General features: G+C 53.5%; 2 protein-coding genes across 3 annotated transcripts in view; one reads left to right on the forward strand and one right to left on the reverse strand.

Annotated features, from left to right (window-relative positions):
• On the forward strand, positions 1 to 17,746 carry ERN2 (endoplasmic reticulum to nucleus signaling 2). 2 transcript variants are annotated; one of them, XM_032460866.1, is made up of 22 exons: positions 1 to 206; positions 1,853 to 1,958; positions 2,319 to 2,352; positions 2,581 to 2,653; positions 5,659 to 5,731; positions 5,852 to 5,959; positions 6,280 to 6,381; positions 7,301 to 7,565; positions 9,296 to 9,374; positions 9,467 to 9,614; positions 9,722 to 9,843; positions 10,563 to 10,718; positions 10,929 to 11,097; positions 14,057 to 14,138; positions 14,278 to 14,467; positions 14,551 to 14,650; positions 14,727 to 14,926; positions 16,126 to 16,273; positions 16,367 to 16,494; positions 17,019 to 17,142; positions 17,223 to 17,290; positions 17,371 to 17,746. In XM_032460866.1, exons 1-22 carry the CDS (start codon positions 114 to 116, stop codon positions 17,581 to 17,583), a joined length of 2,781 nt encoding a protein of 926 aa, XP_032316757.1. In that variant the 5' UTR covers positions 1 to 113; the 3' UTR covers positions 17,584 to 17,746. The 2 variants fall into 2 exon arrangements, with proteins under 2 accessions (XP_032316757.1, XP_032316758.1); XM_032460867.1 differs by having other exon boundaries at positions 2 to 206; positions 10,932 to 11,097.
• Positions 17,695 to 23,301, reverse strand: part of PLK1 (polo like kinase 1) — a 20,996-nt gene continuing 15,389 nt past the window's right edge. The window contains 7 exon segments of the mRNA XM_032460870.1: positions 17,695 to 18,012; positions 18,014 to 18,190; positions 18,451 to 18,633; positions 18,735 to 18,889; positions 19,077 to 19,154; positions 20,120 to 20,275; positions 22,833 to 23,052. Of these exon segments, the coding sequence (XP_032316761.1) occupies positions 17,983 to 18,012; positions 18,014 to 18,190; positions 18,451 to 18,633; positions 18,735 to 18,889; positions 19,077 to 19,154; positions 20,120 to 20,275; positions 22,833 to 23,052 (999 nt within the window). The 3' untranslated portion in view covers positions 17,695 to 17,982.

Here is a 23,301-nt window from a genome sequence, read left to right on the forward strand (position 1 = left end):
CGGCCTCTGCGCACCCAACCGGCCCAGCCTGGGGCGGAGTCTCCTCCGTCCCGGGGAGCCGTGTTGGCCCCTGGAGGCACCGAGGAACCGGGCCAGCCGTGTGGCTGCCGTCTATGCGGCCTATGGCGAGGATGGCCCAGGGGGCTGGCCCGTGGCCACCGCTCCTGCTCCAGCTCGTGGCGCTGCTGGGGACGCTCGGGCCACAGGTGAGAAGCGGGCGGACGGGGAGCCTGCAAGGTCGGGTTCCGGGACGCAGGCGGCTGGGGCGCTGCGGGGCCACAGGGGGCGCCCCGCCTTCCCAGGCATCCGGGATGCCCCAAGTCGGCCCCTGGCCAGCGAAAGCCCCCTAGCTCTGGGGAGTTGCCAGGTACCCCACTAGCTGGAGAGACATGCCAGGTAGACCCAACACCCCACCCCTCCTGCAGCACTGGGGGTGTGGGTGGAAGGAACAGCCCTTCCGAGGGGACCGTGGCTTTCCAGCCAGGCCTCCTAAAATTTCTGGAATCCTGGCTTCCTTAGAACTTATGATCATCTTAAAGGTCCTCTGTCGAGAAATGTGCCCACACTCAGTTTTACAGACAAACTCATGAGGATGGCAAGGCTCCCCCCTTACCTGTGACTGGACCTGGGATTCACAAGCTCTGGGATAAATAAGCTGGAGGGATGGGAATCTGGTGCAGCCCTGCCAGGAGTGGAAAAGCCCAGTCTTCAGCAGCCAGAAGGCCAAGGCGGGACTGGATCCCACTCCGCCAGCCTCAGAACCCCCGAACACTTAATGAAATCAGAGAGCTAACTGTTCATGCCACTCCCTGCTCACTGTCACTTCTCTGGACTCACCTCACGGTTGCCAGGTGTGAATGTGAATGCGGTGTGGCCAGATTGGGTGTTTCTAGGAAAAAATGGAAAAAAAAAAAAAAGGCCAGAAATGAGAAAAATTAGAAATCTTGATTTTTTAAAAAAGTGAAGTCGTTCCAATTTTTTAATTGGTAGCTAATTAAAAACACATTTTTAAAACACGATCGTGGTCAACCATGGGCAACCAGTCTGCAGTGTCTTCTCCAGACCCCTCTCCTGGCTGCCACGTTGCAGATCATAAATCAGGCCCAGGAAAGAGAGAGATACAAAGCAGTTTCCTGACTGCTCCCAAACCGCTGCTCCACCCCAAACCTGAGGGTCCCGGAGCAGGACGTGGCCTATGCAAGGGTGCGGCTGGGCCACCCGGATGTTAGGGTTTCTACTAGGAGCTCAGCCCCACCCTGTTTGTTCAAGGAGGGGCTGCAGCAGGTGAGGGAGCCCAGCAGGGGCCAAATGTAAGGGCAGCACCAACCCTCCCTCCCTCCCTTGTGCGCCCCCCTCCCCCACCAGCCTTGGTTCAGGGGGCCCGCTGGGGCCTGGCACCAAAAGCAGCCAGACTGGTCTGGGGAGGCAGAATGGGTCTTCCCCAGAGAGGCAGACAGTGAGGCAAAGGAGAAAGAGACTGGCGTTGGACCCAGAGAGATGGTGGTTCAAGCCCCAGCTCTGCTGTCTGTTATCTGCGTGGCTTTAGGCTGTTCACCCCACCTTCCGGAGAATGAGTCTCCCTCCCTTGCACAGTGGTGAGAGTAATAGCACCGATCTCTTAGGGAGGCTGTAAGCGCCACTGAAGTCCTTTTGTAAAGGAGCCAAGGTCCCCTAGCTCCCACCGTAACCCCTCTCTAGGGTCCTGGAGATCAGTGGCTAGAGCCAGCAGCTTCCCCAGTCATTCTTCCTCTGTTTCCCTCTGGGGGATGGGGAGTCACAGCCAGCCCTGCCTGGAGCAAGGGCTAGGGTGGTCCCAGGCCTCTCAGAAGAGGTGACTTTGCTTCCACTGCAGGTCCAGACCTTCAGGCCAGAGAGCCTCCTGTTCGTGTCCACCCTGGATGGAAGTCTCCACGCACTGAACAAGCAGACGGGGGACTTGAAGTGGACGCTGAAGGGTGGTAAGCAGGGCAGTCATTCCTCCCTCCTTGGCCCCTGAGTCGGGGCTGAGGGAGGTCAATGTAGAGGGCAAGAACATGGGGTCTAGAATCCAATCAGCAGGTGTCTGCAGGCACCTTCGCCACTTACCAGCTGTGTGGCCTTGGGAAAGTCACTTCACCTCTCTGAGCCTCAGTGTCCTCACCTGTAAAATGGGACTAAGGGTAACGACCCTACCTCACAGAGTTCTTGGGAGGATAACATCACACTCATGTCAAACGCTTGGCTTGGCGTCTGGCACACAGCAAGCACCCAATATGGGGTATGTCTTTTAACGGGGAGTCTGGAGGGAGCTGCACATGCCTGTGTCCCTGTCCCTGCAGATCCTATCATCCAAGGGCCAATGTACGTCACAGAGTAAGTGGACCTTCAGTCTTTTAAGGAGCAGGCAGCTGGGAGATGGGGAAGCCATAGTTGCTGGGATGGGTGGGTATGCTGGAGGTAAGGGAAGACATTTGGGTCTGGAGCCCTGTGGTACCTCCTGCAAGGGTGGGCACCTACCTGCAGGGAAGTTGAAGGGAAAGGGGGCCTCTTGCCACCAGGGGGCGTGTACCCAACTTTATCCCATTCCTCTCTGCCCCACAGGACAGCCTTTCTCTCAGACCCAGCTGATGGCAGCCTGTACATCTTGGGGACCCAGAAACAACAGGGATTAATGGTGTGTTTCCCTCAGTGCTTGGGGTGGGCGAGGGCCAGGGCTTCTGTTAGCCAGAGCACCGAGGGGGCAGAGGGGGCTTTATGGTCAGAATCTGGGTGTCCTGCAGAGGAGTAAGTCTGACAGCACTAGGGGAAGGCTGTCTGGAGGGGCAAATTCAAGTTTTGCTTTTTGGAACTTTCTGGAACTTTTTCCCCCCAAATATTTTCGATCTGCAATTGGTTGAATCTGCGGATGCGGAGCCCACGGATAGGGAGGGCTGAGTGTATCACTTTCACTAGTGTCTCATCAGCCAAAGCCGGTCACGTGGCCAAGCGCAGAGTTGGGCAGGGTCAGGATTCTGACTGCGCCGGGGGAAACCTGCCAGGAAGGTCTAGGCACGTGATTTAGGAAACTGAATTGGTGAGAAATGTCCGTGTGTAGACAGGCATCGTCCCAGCAAATGGATGGCTCGCTGCAAAAGAGGAGCTTGAGGAGGTTTTATTACGGGATTATTTACAAAGGTGTGGGCCGAGTACGGGAAACCGCAAGGCAAGGTGCCATGTTCTGTGGCCCATGAACGTGGGGCGCCATTATCAGCCCTAAGCTCATAGGGAGGGAAAGGAGCAGTTACCACAACCTGGAGCCAGAGGGGGGCAGACTTAGAGGGCCACCTGGTAGGGGCTGAGGCCTTTGAGGGAGGGACGCAGCCAGCCCACCATGACTGTGGAGAGGAGACCGGGGAACACATAACCCTGGTCCTGCCCTCTCCCCATTTTCACAGCCCGCCTGGAAGCCAGAGCGTAGGGTGCCCGCTGACTGAATCCAAACGAGTATGTCTCCTGGGGACTGAGTGGGGCAGCGAGTGGATCTCCAGTCCTGTCCACCGCCGGGGGTTGTCATCGGGCCTTAGTGGGACAGGTGTGGTTGTCAGTCCCATCACTCCCGCTGCGCCAGGGATAAAGTCCAGTCGCCCTGACAGAGCACGTCAGGCCATCTGTGATCTGGGCCGCCTCATTCTGCAGCCTCATCGCTCACTTACAGGCACGTGTGCACACACACCTGCACGCACGCACGCCGTTCAGTTTGCTGAATATGCCAGCTCTGGGGCTTCACCCGAATTGTCCCCACCATCTGGAACCCTCTTTCACTCTGCCTTTGCTTCCCGGACTCAGTCAGGATCGGCCAGAGCACGCTGCAGTAACAGCACGCTGCAGTAACAGCACACTGAAATCTCCGCGGCTCCCCGGAGCTGGCTCCCTTGCTTACACCCTGTGACCTGCGTCGGTCCCCGAGCTTCTGTGCCCTGTGGTCTCCTGGAGACCCAATCTGCTAGAAGCTCTGTCTCAACCCGAGCTTCTCGGTCACCGAAGCAGAAAAGGGGAAGGTGGTGAACCACACACTGGCTCTTGGCATGTCCGTGTGGAAGTGACGTGTCTCTTCCGCTCCCTCCCTTTGGCTAAAGCACATCTCATGGCTGTGCCCACTTAAGGCAGTCAGAGCAGTATGTTCCCAGCTGGAGTCCAGAATAAGAGCCAGAGTATTTGTGAGAAGTGCGCCCCTTCCCCAGCCGTTTCCTACTCAGCCCCTGTGTCCCAATTTAAAATCCAAACTCCATCCCCACCTATGACCTTGCCCCCAGCTGACCTGACTTCTGGCCACTTTTCTCCCCCCATCCCCTCTCCCTCTTGCTGCCCCTGCCGGCGATCTCTGCAATCTGTCCCTCTGCCCAGAGGGCTCTCCCTCCATGTGCTCCTAAGGCTCACGCCTCACTTGGCTTGGGGTCTTACTCCCTGGCTGCCCTATGTCAAATCACCCCCTCTCCTAGTTCTCTGAGTTTGTTTGTTTTAATAGCATTTACCACTACCTGGCATTATGGTTCACGTGTTGTTATGTACTATCTTTCCCCCCATACACACACACCAGAAATGTAATTCTGTGCAGAAAGGTACTTAGTTATCACTGGGTCCCAGCACCTGGCTAGTGATAGGTGCTCATTAAACAGCAGCTGAATAAATGAGTGAATGAACAACTGAACTTTGCCCGTCAGTCCTTCTTCAGTCCCCCACATCTGCATCAGGCACCCTCAACTTCACGTGCTCCCCAAGCACAGTGTAAGCACACACATCAGCTACAGGTTGTGTTGACTCTTGTTGTGGATCCTGACTCTGCCCCGGGAAGCCCCAGTTCTCTTCCCCTAGGTACTTCCTTGCGCTTGGGATGCTGTCTGGCAAAAGCTCGGTATGTGGAGTTTGGGATTTTTTTTTTACTTTGATATGATTTCAAACATAAGGGGAAAAAAATGCAGGAATAGTACAGAGAAATTCTTTATTCCCTTTGCCCAAATTCATCCATTTTTTAACATCTTACCACTTTCAGTTTACCATTCTCTCTTAATAGGCAGATAAATAATATACTTGTATATATAAAATTTCTTTTTCTGAACTATTTGAGAATGAGTTACAGACACTATTCCCCTTTATTCCTAAAGTGTCACTGTGTATTCCTGAAACACACAATAGCCTGAATGTAAATTATCAAAATCAGGAGATTTAATGTTGATGCAATAGTGCTGTCTAATCCACAGTCCGTATTAATTTTGTCAAGTGTCCCAGTGGTGTCCTTTATTGTTTCCAGTCCAAAACCAGGATGGCCCCTTGAGTTTGGTCCTCATGTTTCTTGGGTATCCTTTAACCTGGAGCAGCCTCCCTGAAGCTGTCACAGCCATTGAAGTTTTAAAGTCTTGGCAAGTGTTTCTGAGGAGGTTGTCAGGCCAGGATCAAGACATCAGGTGGCATCTTGGCACTGGGTGTGGGATTTGCTGCAGCTCCGTAAGGGGTCATGTAGCAGAGTGGTTAAGTGTGTGGGTTCTGGAAGCTGCCTGGGTGGGTCCCAGACTGTCTCTGGCTCTGCTATGTTCCAGCTGTGTGACATTAGCCAAGTTACTTAGCCTCTCTGGAAATGGGTATTATAATAATTGTACCTAATGAACAGGTTGTATGTGTTTCTCTGCTCTTCCTGCTCCTCAGAGACTGCCGTTCACCGTCCCCGAGCTGGTTCATGCCTCCCCGTGTCGCAGCTCTGATGGTGTCTTCTATACGGGTAAGCATCTCTCCAGCCTCTGAGTCCAGGTCTAGCAGGGACGGGACCTAGGTCAGGACGGACAGGCTGCATCCCCTCTCCAGGCCATCTTGAGAGCAGGCACACTTTCCACCTCCACAGGCCGGAAGCAGGATGCCTGGTTTGTGGTGGACCCTGAGTCAGGGAAGACACAGATGACGCTGACCACAGAGCAACACTCTACCCCCCGCCTCTACATCGGCCGGACACGTGAGTCAGGCCCCAGCTGCTCCCCAAGCTCCGGGCAGCCCCACTTTTGCTCCGCCCAGGCCTGGCAATTGCTATCCAACTGGCCTGAGTCTGGGCCAATCAATCTGTCAGTCAACAAACACTTCACTGAGCACTGAACAAGGAGCTAGGGACACAGCGGTAACCAAAACAGACCCAGCTTCTGCCATGTGATGCTCAGACTCTGGCCTCCAGGCCGGGTGCTCAGGAAGCCCCAGACCCCACAAGATGACGTCCCCTGGGTCGGGGTGGGGGAGTGTCACATGGGCACTCCTGGTAACCTTGCTTTCGGGCATCCCCAGAGTACACGGTCACCATGCACAACCCCAGAGCCCCGGCCCTGCGCTGGAACACCACCTACCGCCGCTACTCAGCGCCCCCCATGGATGGCTCGCCTGGGAAATGTGAGTTCCTCCTTTCTCTGGCACCACCTGGGAGCAAGGTCCCCAGCTCAGGGAACCCTGAGTGGCATCCACGACCAAGCCCCACCACATTCAGACCCACCTGACCTCAGAGGGACCCTGTGTACTGAATGGCACACCCCTGATGGGCAGCCCTAAGTGACCCCCCTCAGCACCCAGCCTGACCCTCCTGTACCCTGAGCAGCCTTAGCACCCTAACTCCTTCACACTCCAGGCGAGCCCACCCAGGTCACGCTGGGTGACGCTACACATCCTGAGGGACTCCAAGCAACCCCTGCACCCCCTGAGCAGTCTGTACGTGTTCTAACTGACCCCCAATGTTGAATGACCCCTGACAGATGACCTTTAGTGACCTCTCACAGACTGACCACCCCCTTGATATTATGACTGCCCTACTGAAACGCCTGAGTGACCCCACAGGTGCCTCTAAGCCACCCCTCATACCCTGGCTTCATGATTCCATGTGAGAACTCATGCAGGTGACCCTGACACATCACAGTGACACCCACAGGGCCCCTGACTGACCCCCTTCAGGTCCTGAATGACTCCCAAGTGACCCGCATGTCTCCAGACCACCCTTGTTGACCAGCAGCCAGCGCATGACTGACTACCCCACATCTCTCTCAAGTAACAAGGACCAAGTCACATACCTCAGTCACCTTTGGGTGACCCTGCCAGACCCCTCTACCTCATATTGCTGTCCAGTTGACCCCAACTGATCGAAGTTACCCAGTGAACTTCCCATGTCCTGATCACCCTCCAGGTGATCTCACCTGACCTCCACACACCTGAGTGGCCCTCCTGATGGCCCACCCTCAGAGCAGCCTTCCCGCTCAAGATGCTCTGAGATGCCTCAGGTCAAGCTCCCTGACCTCATCTCCCCGGCCACCTTTCTTGGCAGACATGAGCCACCTGGCGTCCTGTGGGATCGGCCTGCTGCTGACTGTGGACCCGGGGAGCGGGGCAGTGCTGTGGACCCAGGACTTGGGCGTACCCGTGACGGGCATCTACACCTGGCACCAGGACAGCCTGCGCCAGTTGCCTCATCTCACACTGGCTCGCGACACCTTGCACTTCCTCGCCCTCCGCTGGGGCTACATCCGACTGCCTGCCTCAGGCCCCCAGGACACGGCCACCCACTTCTCTGCCTTGGACACTCGGCTGCTGTAAGTGCACATGCCTTGGGGCTGGGGCCTCTGGCAGTGGTGCAGCCCAGGTGCAGTGCGCAGGCGTGAAGTTCCACCATGACACACCAGTTCAGCTGAAGCAGGGGTCAAAATCTTACAAACAGTTTGGTGAATAATCAGTGCCCTGCACCACCCACCATGTGCTCCCAGGATCCCCTGGATAAACCCGTTGTTCAGCAACTGATAGGGTAAGATCTGGCCTAGGAGGGGCCTCCGTGTCTCCACCCCAGTGCTATAGCTGGCACCTGTTCTGCTCGGTAGGTACTGTATGTTTGTTGGTTGTTAAAAAGTTTAAATATGACCCTTCCTTACAGCACCAAATACCATAGTGTCCCCATCTTGGGGCACCAGGAGACAGACTGGGAAAGTCAGGGATTATCCATTCGCTCAGTTCATTCCACAGACATGAGCTGAGCCCTTGCTATGGAGCAGTCTGCACTCTGGGAATGCAATAATATAACCAGTGTTCCGACTTACAGAAATCTCAGGGTCCAGTGGGGCAGAGAGCAACCGTAATATAATATAATAAAAGAGGAGATAAGAGAAGTATACGGTGTCATGGGAATGTATATGGGGGGCACCTAAGTCGAGACTGGGGGCAGGAGGCAGTCATAGAAAGCTCCCTAGAGGAAGGGACATATAAGTTGAAACCTAAAGGATGAACAGGAAATGAAAGGGAGAGGGAGAAAGAAGGGTATCGTGACAACCAGGGAACAGATTGAATTAACAAATTAAATAAGGCTGGAGAATATCTCTGAGCAGGGAATAAGGTCTGAGGCTGTTAAGCAGGAATCTTGTAGGATCATTTAAAGGGTTTGGGACAAGGCTAAAGAGAAGTCCCTGGAGGGTTTTAGGCAAAGAAGTTATTTGATCATATCGACCAGGCTGCAGGGTGAAGAACACCTTAGAGTCACAAGGGAGGAAGTGAACACATAGAATATCGCATTAGTTCAGGCAAGAGATGAAGACACTTTGAACCATGGCAGAAACACCAGAGATGGAAACACGTGGAGGGCAACAGATACTAAGAGGGAAAACCAGTAAGAATTTGGTGACTAGAGAGTTTTGGTGATTGTGAGCAGAGTCAACAGTTATGCAGAAGCACATGACTGCTGTCATTTCAGAGGCAGGGAACATTAGAGGAGGAAGAGGGGAGGAGCAGGCAAGGAATGAGGTGATGAGTTCAGATTTAGAAAACTGAGCTCTTGAAAGTGGTCTGGGCTAGAAACAGATTTAGAAACAGTGACTCTAGAGTTTGTATCAGTTAGCTTTTGCTGCATAATAAACAACCCCCCCGCCAAGTTTAGAGCTTCAAAATTTCTAATTTTTCAAGATTTTGTGAATCAGCTGGTGGCTTGGCTCAGCCTGGACCATCTAGAATGGCTTTACTCATCCTGTGCCATGATCGGTGGATTATTTAGCCCTCAGATGTCAAATAAGATCTCTCATGCCCACACACACTAGCCTGGGTTTCCTCTCATGGTGGTCTCAGAGTTCCAAAGAACAACATGAGAGGGCAAGCCCTGAAGAACAAGCAGTTCTCAAGCCTCTACTTATGTCTTACATTATCTATTGCCTTATTGGCCAAAGCAAGTGACATGGCCAAGTCCAGAGTCAGTGTGGGAGGGGGCACAGACGTGGATACTGTGGGAACTGAAACCGTCCACAACCATCACTCATTCTTTTCCGCTTTCCCTCTCCCCCACTAGGATGACGCTGTATGTGGGTAAGGATGAAGCTGGCTTCTATGTCTCTAAAGCACTGGTTCACACAGGGGTGGCCCTAGTGGTGAGAAGGGGGTCTCTGAGGGGCTGGAAAGAGGGGATGAGAGCAGGAGAGGAGCCCTCCCCCGACTCATGACTCTCCATCTTCTTCCATAGCCTCGTGGACTGACCCTGGCCCCCACAGATGGCCCCACCACAGATGAGGTGACACTCCAAGTCTCAGGAGAGAGAGAGGGCTCACCTAGCACTGCTGTCAGGTACCCCTCAGGCAGCGTGGCCCTCCCCAGCCAGTGGCTGCTCATTGGTGAGACTCCCAGCTCAAATTTGGAGTAAGGGACCTGTGAGCCCAGGTTCTGAGCTGGAAGGCTGAGGGTGCCTTCAGCCCACTGACTTGTTTCTTCTGCCCCTCAGGACACCATGAGCCACCCCCAGTCCTGCACACCACCATGCTGAGGGTCCATCCCACCCCAGGGAGTGGGACTTCTGGGACCAGACCCTCAGAGAGCATTCAGGCCCCAGCTGTCTTCTTGGAGGTCAGTGCTAAAAGGGCAGAGGAAAGCGGGGAGAGGCAGCAAGCAGGTGGGCAGCCCTTGGGTCATTTCCTCGGGTTTCTAGGAATAACATTTAAGAGTGAGTCAATTGACCTCACACAATTTCTTGGAAGAAAAACTTAACTTTGGTTATTGTCAGAGACGTGCTAGAAGTGTCAAAAAGTTACTGGCTACCTAAACTGTGAAACGTGGGTCACAGTTTTCTTTATTCTTCTTCAACTGAAAGGTTACAAAATATTTAATAAGTGAGAAAATGAAAACAGAAAAAACTGTAAAAGCATGCCTTCCTGGGAGAGGACTGGACAAGAGTCACCAGTAGTTCAAGGTTAGAAGGAACAGGCATGATCTGGAGAAATAATTCTCAAATCTAGTTGCTCATCAGAATCACCTGGAAGCCACTGACTTCAGCCCCACTGAATCCAGAATCTCTGGAGGTGGATACTTGCACTTTTTGGTGACGCCACAGGAGTATCTGTATTTTTTAGCGACACTACAGGAGACGCTGGTCCTCAGCTAGGTTTGAAAGACAATTGTCTGGGGCACCATGATGTTTCACCGTGGAAAGTGCCGCGTTTCCCACCAGACCACTCACCTACCAGCCCTTCAGCTAAGCCCAGCCCTATGCTGGGTGATGCAGAAGGGTTAGTTAGGGGGTCCACAGTGGGAGGGGCTGCTAAGAGTGAAAGTCTCTTTGTCCCCAGCTCCTGAGCCTGACTCGAGAGGAAACTTCGAGCCTAGAGCTGCATCCAGAAGAGAAAACCCCAGGCCTGTACCCCGGACTGGGAACTCAAGACCTGCTGGCAACCAGCCTCACCGCCCTCCTCCTGGGAGGATGGATTCTCTTCCTGATGAGGCAGGTAAGCCCATTGCCCCCGACCTCAGGTCCATCTCACAGTCTTCCTAGGGGCAACTCTGCTCCTCCTCTCCAAGGCCACTTAGCAACTTTGTCCCCCACCCAGATCCGATTCAGCCCACTGTCTTCCTTTTAGCAGATCCCCGAGCCCCCGATCCTGTGCTCTGTGTGTTAACGCTCCAGGGCCAGGCTGGCTCAGGCCCTCATGTTTCAGCAGCAGCAGCTGGTGGTGGAGAAGCAGCAGCAGCAGGTGCCCCTGGCACCTGCAGGCCCTTCTCACATCTCACCGGAAGCTCAGTGCCAGCCCTCGGGGGCCACCCCACAGAGCCAGAAGAGGATTCCAAACCCCTCAGAGCAAGACCAGCCCCTCGAAGACCCTGAAGGTGAGCTTGTGTGAACAGGAGAGGGGAGAGTCGGGGACAGAAAAGAGGGGAGGTTTAGCTTCAAAGTTGGTTTGTTAGAAGCCGTTATGGTGGGGTAGCGAAGCCTAAATGAGTTCATTGGAAAGCACTTCGAATAGTGCCTGCTGTGTAGTTGAGCCCTCTAGAAATGGCTGCCATCATTTTTATTGCTGTCCTTTTGAAGAACCCTAGATGCAAATAGAGGAGTTGGATCTTTACCCAGTTCTGTTAACTTTGATGAATTGCTTAACTCATCTGAGCTTCAGTTTTCTCATCTGTCAAATGGGACTAATAACACCTACCCTGTTACATCACCTTGTGATGAGAGGTTCCCATCCCAATTATTATTAAATCATACCTGGTCATGTTATTGGCTCACGGGTGGGCCAGGTGGATAAAGTAAACAAGCGAAGCAGCCATGTGGGAGAGAGAATAGGGAGTGGTGGGGACTGTGGCAAACTGGAAAACACACGCCTGATCTGAACTGCTGTGGTAAAGCCTGCCTTGTTTACTGCGACACTATCAACACAGAGCATAGCTCAGGGGGAATCAGTGACTGACAGTGGGCCCTGGAGAGTCTTAAACAGCCATTCTCAACTCAGTAAATATAGGTGGAGTGAATGTGTGCTGGGAAGGTGTGAGGAACAGAGAGAGTTACAGTTAATAGTCTGGGACGTGCCCATCTGATATACAGCTGTTTGGAGTCCAGTGCATCAAAATCTTGGTTTAGTGCAGGGAGAGTCAAATAAACGAATGTGGCAGATGACAGAAAATCTTCGAGAACCACTCTCCGAAAAGCCCTCCAGTGCCAGCACCTCGTGGCAGCCTCTAACCTCTGGTTAGAAAGTCTATGTCAAGAACAGTGACCTTGGAAATCTTGGTCCTCCCCTTGATGTGGGGAGAGGGGCGTTCCTCAAGGCCTTTTATTGGTTCACAAAATCTACACTGGAATCACATCCTACTCTCATTTAACTTCCACCAATTCATCTCCCCAGGCTTGGTTGGGCATCCTTCAGGCTACATGGTGTATTCAACAGTAAGTGGATGCAATCAAGCCTGAATCAGAGCTACCACAGGGCTGACACTATATGGCACTTCCTGTGTACCAGGCACCGTTGTAAGCACGGTGCAGGCGTGAACTCGTGAGATATTCACAACATTCCCGGAGATGGCTTGCTGTTGTAACATTTATTTTATTTTTAAGGAAGATGAAATGAAGGCAGGAAGGTCCACGGCACCCCCACCACAGACACACAAAGCCAGTGGCAGCTCAGGGACTCCAAGGCAGGTCAGCTGTGGGACAGTAGTTCTGTTTGCACTTTGGTGGTGATGCCCATGAAGGTGCGTGACCAACTTTCAGGGGCTTCCCAACCCGTGTAAAGGAGCAACACAAGGCATCACGTGTTCTCAGGGTTTCCAGAGGGAGTTCTGCCTTGACACCATTTTCCCCTCACGTGACAGTGGTTGACTCTGCTTTAGAACTTCTCTCCTGCCTTTGCTGCTTCCCCATCATCACGATAGAGAAGGCTGAGCAGGTGGCGGCGAGTACGCGTGTGCAGACAGGGCCTCCCCCCCCCCCCGTCACTTCTGCGCTCAAGGCCTTCGTGGCCTGAAGTGTGGCCTCCATCCCGGCGTCAAGGGTACATGTGAAGATCTAACCCAGAAAGCGCGCAGAGAGTGTTTACCTCACGCCAAGGGCATCCAGAGCAGGGAAGGCAGGCGTGCCAGAGACGGGACCAAGAACCAAGCAGAACCAAGTGAGTGGTACCCAAGAGGGGCCGGAAGTGCTCAGGGACCCGCACCTGGAGCCGGCTGAGCTGCGCTTGTTCAAATAGGCTTTTGAGCCCCTCTGTCCCTGCTTTCTGAGCTGCCGGAGAGGCAGGCACATCTCACCTGTGGGCGATACGCTTCCAGCCCCGAGCCCACACTCTGGAGGGTCCAGCGCACACAGATCAGGTTACTGCTTGCATTTCATCGACAGATGAGAGTGGCTATTTAAGTAGATAATTCAGAGCAGTGCTGAGGGACAGTTCGATACTTTTCTCACTGATCTCTGATGCTAATTTTCATTTACTTTTCCTAAAGCTGATTAGAGAGACCAAAGCTGGCAGCTCTTCCTAAGGAGAGTGTTCTCAGGGCCACTGAGGGGCGTATAATAGTGGGTGCCAGACACACTTAGCTGTATGCATGGGGCCCCTGGGAGCTGGGCAGGGCTCAGCCTGCCTGGACGGACGTGCCTGGGCCACTGGGAGGGGGGTCTCTCGAAAGCTGCCCAAAAGGAACAGCAGTAACTACCTGAGTCCACTGCCAGCCCGAGCCAACCCCACCCTTCTTAGCAGGAAACTGAGGCCTCCTTAGAACTAACTCTGGGGCAGCTCAGCGTCCAGATGCCCGCTTCCTGCCCGTCCCCTCCTGTCCAGGACAACCCCGTCCTGTCCAGGACAGTCTTTTCTGAGACAGCGCTCACTCTCACCATGTTTCCAGCTGCCAAAACTCACCTTCCTGTTTGAAGCCAATTCCTCCATTCAAAGGGTTCATTGTAACTGGTGGAGGTGGGGAGAGTGACAGAGGAAGGAAAGGAAAGAAACCTGGGCAGAAAAATGCCAAAGAGGGAGAATGATAAAAGAAGCCCGCACAGCAAACCTCTGCTCTTCCCTTTCTTTATTAATCCTCATAATCCTGCTACGCAGGCTCCTTAGTGTTAGTCCCACTTCACAGATTAGGAAACCAGGGCACAGCGGCTAAGCCGCTTGCCCAAGTACACACAGAGCAAGGGGGAGCTCCAGGCACTGGACCCAGGCAGCCTGGCACCAGGCTGGGCATGGAAGGTGGAGGCCACAGAAAGGTCACGGCGGCAGGGAGGGTCTGGATGGGGCAGGGTGATGGCTGTGGGCGGTGAGCAGAGGCTCCCTGAGACCTCCCCCCATGCCTGTCCCCTCAGCTGAGCTCACCGTGGTGGGGAAGATTTCCTTCAATCCCAAGGATGTGCTGGGCCGCGGGGCAGGCGGGACGTTTGTATACCGGTGAGTGGCAGCCGGGCTGCCGGACTGGAGATGGCCCCTGTCCCTTGGAGAGCCATTCTTTCAAAGAATCCCCAAGGTGGGTGCAGTTCCCAACTTTCTCCTTCATCTGCCCTCTGAACCTCCGCCTGCCACCTCCCAGGGGACAGTTCGAAGGGCGGGCAGTGGCCGTCAAGCGGCTCCTCCGTGAATGCTTCGGCCTGGTCCGGCGGGAGGTGCAGCTGCTGCAGGAATCCGACAGGCACCCCAACGTGCTCCGCTACTTCTGCACCGAGCGCGGGCCCCAGTTCCACTACCTCGCCCTGGAGCTCTGCCGGGCCTCGCTGCGGGAGGTGAGGCCAGCGCTCGCTCGGGGACGGGCGGGGTGGCGGGGGTCCTGGGCCACAGAGTGACACTGCTCCTCGCTGCTCCTCAGTATGTGGAAAACCCAGAGCTGGACAGCTGGGGCCTGGAGCCTGAGATGGCGCTGCAGCAGCTGATGTTGGGCCTGGCCCACCTGCATTCCTTACACATAGGTACCAGCCGCCTCCCGCCCTCCATCCCAGCCCCTGCCTGTCCCGCTCAGCTCTCAGCTCTGCTCTGCTCTCACAGTGCACCGGGACCTGAAGCCGGGCAACGTTCTCATCGCGGGGCCCGACAGCCAGGGCAGAAGCAGAGTCGTCCTCTCAGACTTTGGCCTGTGCAAGAAGCTGTCTGCCGGGCGCTACAGCTTCAGCCTCCGCTCGGGCATCCCTGGCACAGAAGGCTGGATGGCGCCCGAGCTCCTGCAGCTCCTGCCCCCAGACAGCCCCGTGAGTCGTCCTGCCACCCTCGGCCGCAGGATTCCCTCCCTGCCCAGCGCCTCTTCTGTCCACGCTCCATTTCACCCACAGTGTGATCTATAGTCACTCCTGTTTCTTCACCTGTAAACTGGGGATAATTCTTCCCTTCTTACCTAGAGCTGTGGTTCTCAACCTGGGATGATTTTGCCACCCAGGGGGCCTTGGGCGATGTCTGGAGATATTTTTGGTTGTCGCACTTGGCAGGGGAAAGGGAGGCTTGCTACTGCCATCTAGTGGGGAGAGGCCAGGGATGCTGCTAAACATCCCACAGTGCACAGGACGGTCCCCCAGGACGAAGAGTTATCTGGTCCAAAATGTCAATAGTCCTGAGGTGGAGAAACCCTTAGCTAGAAAATAGTTTTCATCTCTACTGTGCTGCAGGATCACAGGGGAACTTGAAAAAATTCAGGTGCCCAGGCCCACACCCAGTAAGTCTGACCTCCGGGAATTTTAACGCGTAGCCAGCTTGGAGAATCACCCAGATGTGGAGGGTTTGGGGAGCACTAGATGAGCTGAAGCACAGAGTAGTATCTGGCCCCCAGAGACACTTAAGTCCGAGACCCCAGGATTATAGATTTTTGAGTCAGTGTGTGGTAGAGGTCACGGACATAAATGAGAGTAACACGCAAGGACAGTCATTAGGCAAAGCCACCCTGACCCCTGAAGTCGAGCTTCCTGGCGGCCCAAGGACCAAAGCACTGGTGTTATGAGCCTGTGCAGGTTTTGATTTTTTTTAAATGAGTGGCCGGTATTTTACCTTTTGGGAAATTCCACCTGGAAGTCTGCATTTCTGGACTTTCTCAGAAAATCAAAGCTCTGCCACCTGAGAGAGTCCCCTGGAGCTGGAGCTAAGTGCCAGCGGCCACGTGTGGACAGGGCCAGATCCTAGTCCTCACTGCCTCAAAGCTGGCCAGCTTCAGTCAGTTCTGTCACCCACCAGCCCTGGAGGTATGACGCTTGGAAACCCAAACTAGAGGCTCAGTGGGACAAAGATTTGGGATGAAAACCACGGGCCCCTTTCAATGGTGCAGAGTGTGAAGGAGCTGCCTCTTGGGAAGCCTTTTTGAGTCCTAGTCTGAACCAAATCTGCATCAGCCGTGGGAGATCCCAGCCAGGCAGGCTTCCCGGAGCAGAGGCCGCCTCCTTATGCCTTCCCCTCTGGCCCCCAGACCAGCGCGGTGGACATCTTCTCTGCAGGCTGCCTGTTCTACTACGTGCTTTCCGGGGGCAGTCACCCCTTTGGGGAGAGTCTTTACCGCCAGGCAAACATCCTCGCTGGGGCTCCCTGCCTGTCTCATCTGGAGGAAGAGGCCCATGGTGGGTGAAGGGGGGCCTGGGCTGGCGGAGGAGGGAGGAGGCTGGGCAGGGGCTGGGTGGGCCTGAAGCCATTCCTCCCTCTTGCACCTACAGACAAGGTCGTCGCCCGGAACCTGGTGGAGGCCATGCTGAGCCAGCCATCGCAGGCCCGCCCCTCTGCTCGCCAGGTGCTGGCCCACCCCTTCTTTTGGAGCAGAGCCAAGCAGCTACAGTTCTTCCAGGTCAGGGGGAAATCCTGGGAATGGCCCCAGAAAGCCCCAGGTTTGGGTCCTGAGCAGCAGGAAAGGGGAAGCCAGAGTGGCTGGAGGAAAAGAGATTTGTCTACCTGCTCCAGACAGCCCGGCTCCTTATCTAAACCAAGACAGAGCCCAAACTCCTAAACGTTGCCACCTGGGCACTGCACAGTCTGCTTATTACCACTTTCCCAGCCCAGCTGCCCCTGGCGTGAGAATACTCCCCATTCCTTTCAGCCCTAGTTGTCACTCACGCTATTCCTGCCCCCACGGCCCATTGCACTTGTGTGACCTTGAACCTCAGTTTGCTTATCTGCAAAATGGGAACAGCACCTCCATCACAGGTTGGATTAGACCTGGCACAGTGCAAGAGAAACTGCACTCCACGGGCAGCAACAATCCTTATCCTAAACCTGAGCAGCTTTGGCTGCTCCACTCCCCCAGCCATAGGACACCCCTGGCCTGTGGCCTCCGACACTGGTCAGGAGGCTCAGGAGCTCTGTGGGTCCTAGGACGTCAGCGACTGGCTGGAGAAGGAGCCTGAGCAGGGACCCCTGGTGACGGCGCTGGAGGCAGGAGGTTCTGAAGTGGTCCGGAGCGACTGGCACAAGCACATCTCAGTGCCGCTGCAGACAGGTAGGGGCCAGAACCAGGTGGCCGGGAGGCCAAGGGGAGCTCAGTGGGGACAGCTGTGTCAGTGGTTTCCCTGCCCACAGATCTGAGAAGGTTCCGGTCGTATAAGGGGACTTCAGTGCGAGACCTGCTCCGCGCTGTGAGGAACAAGGTGCGTCCCAGGGCTCGGGTGGGGCCTGGATGGTGGGGAGGCTGGTCCAGCTGAGCCCGGGCCCTCTGCTCCAACCTCAGAAGCACCACTACAGGGAGCTCCCGGACGAGGTACGGCAGGCGCTGGGCCCCGTCCCCGACAGCTTCCTCCAGTACTTCACAGCCCGCTTCCCGCGGCTGCTGCTCCACACGTACCAGGCCATGAGGAGCTGCGCCTCCGAGAGCCTCTTCCTGCCCTACTACCCGCCGGCCTCGGGGGCCAGGGGGGCATGCCCAGGGGCTGCCGGGAGCTGAGCCCCCACCGTGGGCAGAACACCAGCGGAGGCTTGGCGGCCGGAGATGCCGGAGCCACGGTGCGGGCAGGGCCCAGGTGCGCGCACCCCTCAGGGAACACAAGAAGAAAAGGAAGATTCACACGTGTTTAATGTATAAAGGCAAGGAAAGGACAGTCCCGAATCCAATAGCAATATTCTGTACAATTCATATGGTGGGGTTGAGAGGGACGGGGAGGAGGACACAGAACCCACACCGGAACATGTACAAAAATAACTTACACAGAGCAGGGATGCCGGCTTCGCCCCAGCCCCCAGGGCTGGGGGGCACGTTATACAGCAGCACCACGGGAGCTGACCAGCGTGGGGCCAGGTGCTGGTGGGGGAGAGGAAGGTGCCAGTCCTTGGTGGGGGTCGGGGGCTACGAGGAGGCCTTGAGGCGGTTGGTGGCAGGACCGCGAGCTCAGCAGCTTGTCCACCATGGTGCGCGCGTAGCGCAGCCGGCTGGCCAGCTCCTTGGAGCAGCCATACTCCTCAAGGAGGCTCAGGCGGTACGTGCGGAAGTCCCGCTTCTCGTCGATGTAGGTCACGGCTGCCATCAGTGGGCACAAGATGAGTTTGGTGTGGTCCTGTGAGGGGTAGGAGAGGAGGGCAATGGACAGACAGGGGGTTATCCGTGATTGAAGATACAGCTGCTGGTATGTGTGTTGGGGGGGGAGGGAAAGGACCCCAGCTGATTGGGGGGGTCCCACCCCACTTCACTCCCTCCTACTGCCTGCCACCAAAGACATGTCCCATGCCTCCCACTGCCCACCCAACTCCGTGGGCCCGCTGAGAGGCACAGATACCCCGCCCCAACTCCCCACGGCCCCGTTCACCTGCTGCTCACCTGGAAGAAATTGATCTGCACGCAGCCATTACTGAGGTGCAGGATGATGGCGCTGCGGGTGCGGAACCAGGTGCGCAGGTAGGGGAGCCGGGCTAGCTCATCACCTTCACGGGGCGTGATATTGGCACCCGCCTTCAGCAAGTGTTCGCTCATGTAGTTTCGGAAATACTTAAGGAGGGTGATCTGGGTGGAAAGCGAGGGAGGAAGCCGAGAGTTAGAGGCTGTCCCCTGGCACATCCCTCACTGCTGGCCACACCAGACCACCTGGGCCAGCCAGCGCTCACCTTCTTTATCAAGGAGTTGGGATGGGAGCTCACGGTGAGGTAAGACTCTGTGCCATCACGCTCGATGTACTGAAGGCTGTCCCCGTCATTGTAGAGGATAAGGCGTGTCGAGTCATTGAAGAGCACCCCCACGCTGTTGTCACACAGCTGATACCCTAGCAGTAGGTGGAGGGAGACCTCAGAAAGGGGGAGTGGGGAGCAGGGGGGCATTGGGAGCTGGAACTGGGAGGCCTGGGATGGAGACAGGAGAGTGTTGAGAGAAGAGGACTGGGAGCGCCGGTAATAACTCGAAGGGGCGCTAGGCCATTCCTGAGCCACCCACCCACCCCGGGAGAAACGTACCGAGGCCGTACTTGTCCGAATAGTCCACCCACTTGCTGACCCAGAAGATGGGGATGCAGGCGGGATCCTCAGCCTCCTCTGGGGCAGAAACAGACAAGACAATTGGTCAGGACCAGCCTCTTGCCCTGTGGGGCCCCAGAGAAGAGCAAAGCAGGGCCTCTGCCAGCAACAAGCTCAGACAGGCAGCATTAAAGCAGCAAGTTACAGTGCAGAGCACCGAGTCCACTCCTGCATTCAGCTGACCCATTTATCAGGCCTGTTGTGTGCCAGGCACCGTCATGGGCACACTGAGCAATGACAGAAGCCCAGTCCTCACCGAGCTTGCATTCTGGCTCTAGGGACACAGACCAGTCAAAATATGGACAAAACATTTAAGTTACTTCTATCACAGTGAGAATCAGTGAGCTTTGAGTGATTAAAAAATTGTGAGAAGATAGACAGTTCGAGATACATGAAAATGTTATACTCCATGCATGCAACAATCCCTTCTTTTAAATACAATAAATATGGAGACTGTAGAATATGTTGCTGAGAAATGTTATGGAGAAATGTAAGGCAGGTAAGGGGGAGAGGTGCTACGATGAGGGGCAGGGAAATGCTCATGGAGGTGACACTGGAGCAGACACTTGAAGGAGGGGAGAGAGGGAGTCATGCAGACATCTGGAGGAAGCGCATGCCAGGACAAGGGAACAGTGTGAGCAAAAGCCCTGAGGTTGGAGCATGTCTGGGTCTGTTATTTCTCTTGTCTTGTATTCCTCTGTAAGCAATTCCCTGAGCAGAAGAACCGACAGGTGCAATGTATACACGTAGCACATGGTGGTGCTGGAAGATGGGGCACTTATGGAGACAGAACAGATGAGTCAGAAGAAAAGAGGAGGGGGCCTTGGAGGGCCTGGGCCACTTGGCTCACTCATCTGGATTGTACTGCACAGGAAATGGGGGACGTAAAGGTGTCATGGAGATGGTGGCCTGGACAAGCCATGGGCACGCTGGGGCTGAGACCTCCCTGCCCTCTCCAGATGTCCCTGGCCCGCGGTGCCCACCTTGCCTCACCAGCCCCCGCTCCGAGGGCTTGGAGGCGTTGACGCTGTGGAGCTGCTGCAGCATGTCGCTGAGGTGGCAGTCAACCGCCTCACTGGTCTCCCGCACCACTGGCTCCTCTTTTTCCCGGGGACGCTCGGCCATGGGGTTCTCCATGCCTGGGAAGATGAGACACGGTCGTTAGCTGGGCACAGAGGCTGCAGGCTGGGAGGGCACGGGACCCCCTGCCACAGCTGGTACTGCCCCCAGAGAAAACTCTGCTGCCACTGCTTTGGGTAAACGGAGTCAGTGCCAGGTTATCATGTGGCAGTGCCTGGTACTCACTCACTGGTACCTCCAGGGCCAGGCCAACCCCTGTAGGAAGGCTTCCCGGCCACACACAGCCATAGAGCTTCAGATGCTCAGACCTCTGACCCAATGCAGGGCCCGGCAGGACACCTCTGCTCACTCAGGGAGACAGCTCAAAGGCACAAGCAGCTTGGAGCTGCCTGGCTTTAATCTAAGAATTAAAAGCATCTTCAGCAGCCAGGAAAATGGGAGGGCTCAGTAAATTGCAACTCATCAGCAAGATGGATTAAGCAGGCATTTGATGAAAATGTAAGAGATTTCCCCCCTAAAATTTTCTTTATGTACTTATATGTAACCAAAGTCTGAAAAGATACACACTGAAATTTTAACATTGATTGTATTTGGGTGGCAGAAGCATGGATGATTTTTATTGTCTTTATGCTTAATGTTTAATTCCTTCCCCACCAACATGTGCTAGTTCTCCTTGTATAATATGAAATTCTTAAAATTTTTTAAAGATCTGAATTTTCAACTAAAAAACAACTATGCTGTGATAAGGACTTAAGTGTGAAATGATAAGATGCTTAAGATTTGCTTTAAAAACTCTAGCAAAAAAGGGGGGGAGGAGTTGGAAAGGATAAAAGAAGTATGGGCAAATGTTCATTATCAAAAATGGATGCTGAATACGTGGGGATTCTTGTATTCCCAAAAAAGTTCTACTTTTGGGTGAGTTTTTAAAATATGTTTTATGTTCAAAAATTAAAACCAAAAGAAAAAAAGGCAATTATTAAAATAACAATATTATAGGATAGCTCTAAGAATAAATATCCCTGAGTCCATACATACATAAATATATAAACAAATAAATCAACGGGAGAGAAGTGACAGGTCTTCCTTATGGAAGGATTATAAGTAATAGATGTGGAAGGAGCAAGAAAGAAAAGTCACCAATAGAACACCGCAGTAATAACTGCTGCAGGCAAGGTCCACCCTGGATGCTAAGATCATTGGGTTTAAAGTTTGAGGAGAAACAGGATTGCCTCAAAGTAGCTCTCAACAAGGTACTAATTAATCACAAAGGAGAAAACAGCAACTCTGCAGTGGAGGCACCACCTTAAACAAGTGGTCACACCACAGTCAAAGGAAATATTAACATAACCAGTGAAAACGTCAAAAATCAAAGCCAAAAGAAAAAAGTAATCCTTAAAACAGCAGTATTATAACCCAAGCAAATGAACTGATGTATTACATTGGTGCTATATCCACAGAAAAATAAAGTATTTCAAATGGTTTGGGGTTTTTTTTTAAATATATTTTATAGGCAAATAAAACTGCAAGAAAATAAAATATTATTTCATAACAGTAACTACTTTTTATGTTGAAAATTTATGTATATAATGTAAGGAAACAAAGCTTTCAGTGTAAGAGAAAAGAAATACAAGTATAAAATTAAAGAAGTAAAAAAATCCTATAATAGTATATTTAAATCAGACACTTACAAATTACCAAAAGAAAAGTATTAATGCCATAGTGGAGAAAAAGATTGCTGTAAGACAGGATTACATCAATGTTATATTTCCCGAACTCGGTAACTGTGTCGTGCGCTGTGGTATGTAAAAGAAGCTCTGTTTTAGGAAATACACACTGAAGTGCTAAGTGGTAAAGACCAGGATGTATACAATTTACTATCAAATGGTTCAGAAAAAAAATTTATATAGATAGATAGATAGGAAAAGCAAATGTAAGTAATGTTAATTGGTGGAGAAAAGGGGATATAAGATACAGGAAGTTTCTGTCTATTACACTTTTTCATAATTTCAAATATCAAAATAAAATGTTAAAAAAAAATGTGAGTCAGAAATAGCAGCATAAACTCAAGGCTCCCTCCCTCCCAATTATTTATTTCCTAATTCTGTCTTCTGAAGACACCTCGAAACAATGACAATCCATGCAATGGGATGTGATTTTGTAAGAAAATGTCCATCCTTTTAAAGAGATGCCTACTGAAGTTTATGGGGGTAAAATGATAAAATATCTGGGATTAACTTCAAAAATATTTCAAAGGAACAAAAAAGGAGTGATGACACAAACATGACAAATCTTGGTAACTGCTGAGTCTGCTGGGGATGTGGGGGGTCCACTGCCTTGTACTTGAAATTTTTCATATTTTTTCCCAACGAACCACTCAAGGTGATAAGAATTTTTCAGGCATGGCATTCAGTCACTCTCATCTTCTGGGGCATGGTAAAGTCTGTCCTTCCTGCCAGAGCCCCAGGGAAGAAGGGCACTTTGCCACATGAGGATGGGGACCATGGATTCAAGGACTGCGGCCTGTCATAGTGGCCACCTGAGCTTTGAGGCCATCCATTCACACACCTGAAGCCTAGGCTCTCTCGGGGTCCCCTGTCTCCCCAGACCCTGGCTTACCTTTATTGAGGACTGTGAGAGGCTTCCGGCTGCTGGGATCCAGGCTGCTGGGAGCGATTGAAAACCTCGGTGGAATGGTGAGGCAGGTGACAGGGAGGCGCGCAGGGATATAGCCAGAAGTGAAAAACTCGTCATTGAGCAGCTCATGAATGGTTGGGCGAGCAGTGGGATCTGTCTGAAGCATCTTCTGGATGAGGGAGGCGGCCACGGGGTTGATGTGCTGGAGTGGAGTGGGAGAGCCATAAGCAGGACGTGATGGGGGACCCGAGTACCGCATTGCCACAAAGAAACTGTAGCCCCACTGCCCTGGCTTCAACTACGCCACGTTCAGTGGCTGTAAACAGGCCAAGTTCCCACGGTCAGCCTTCCCGCTGTCACCAAGTGTCAGCCAAAGGTGCAAAAATGATCATTTCTCCTTCCTCTTGAAATTCAAGATTAATTTGAGGTCATTTTCCCCCAGAATTCGCTC

Source organism: Camelus ferus, chromosome 18 (genome assembly GCF_009834535.1).
Source record: "Camelus ferus isolate YT-003-E chromosome 18, BCGSAC_Cfer_1.0, whole genome shotgun sequence".
In the NCBI taxonomy this organism is placed as follows: domain Eukaryota; kingdom Metazoa; phylum Chordata; class Mammalia; order Artiodactyla; family Camelidae; genus Camelus; species Camelus ferus.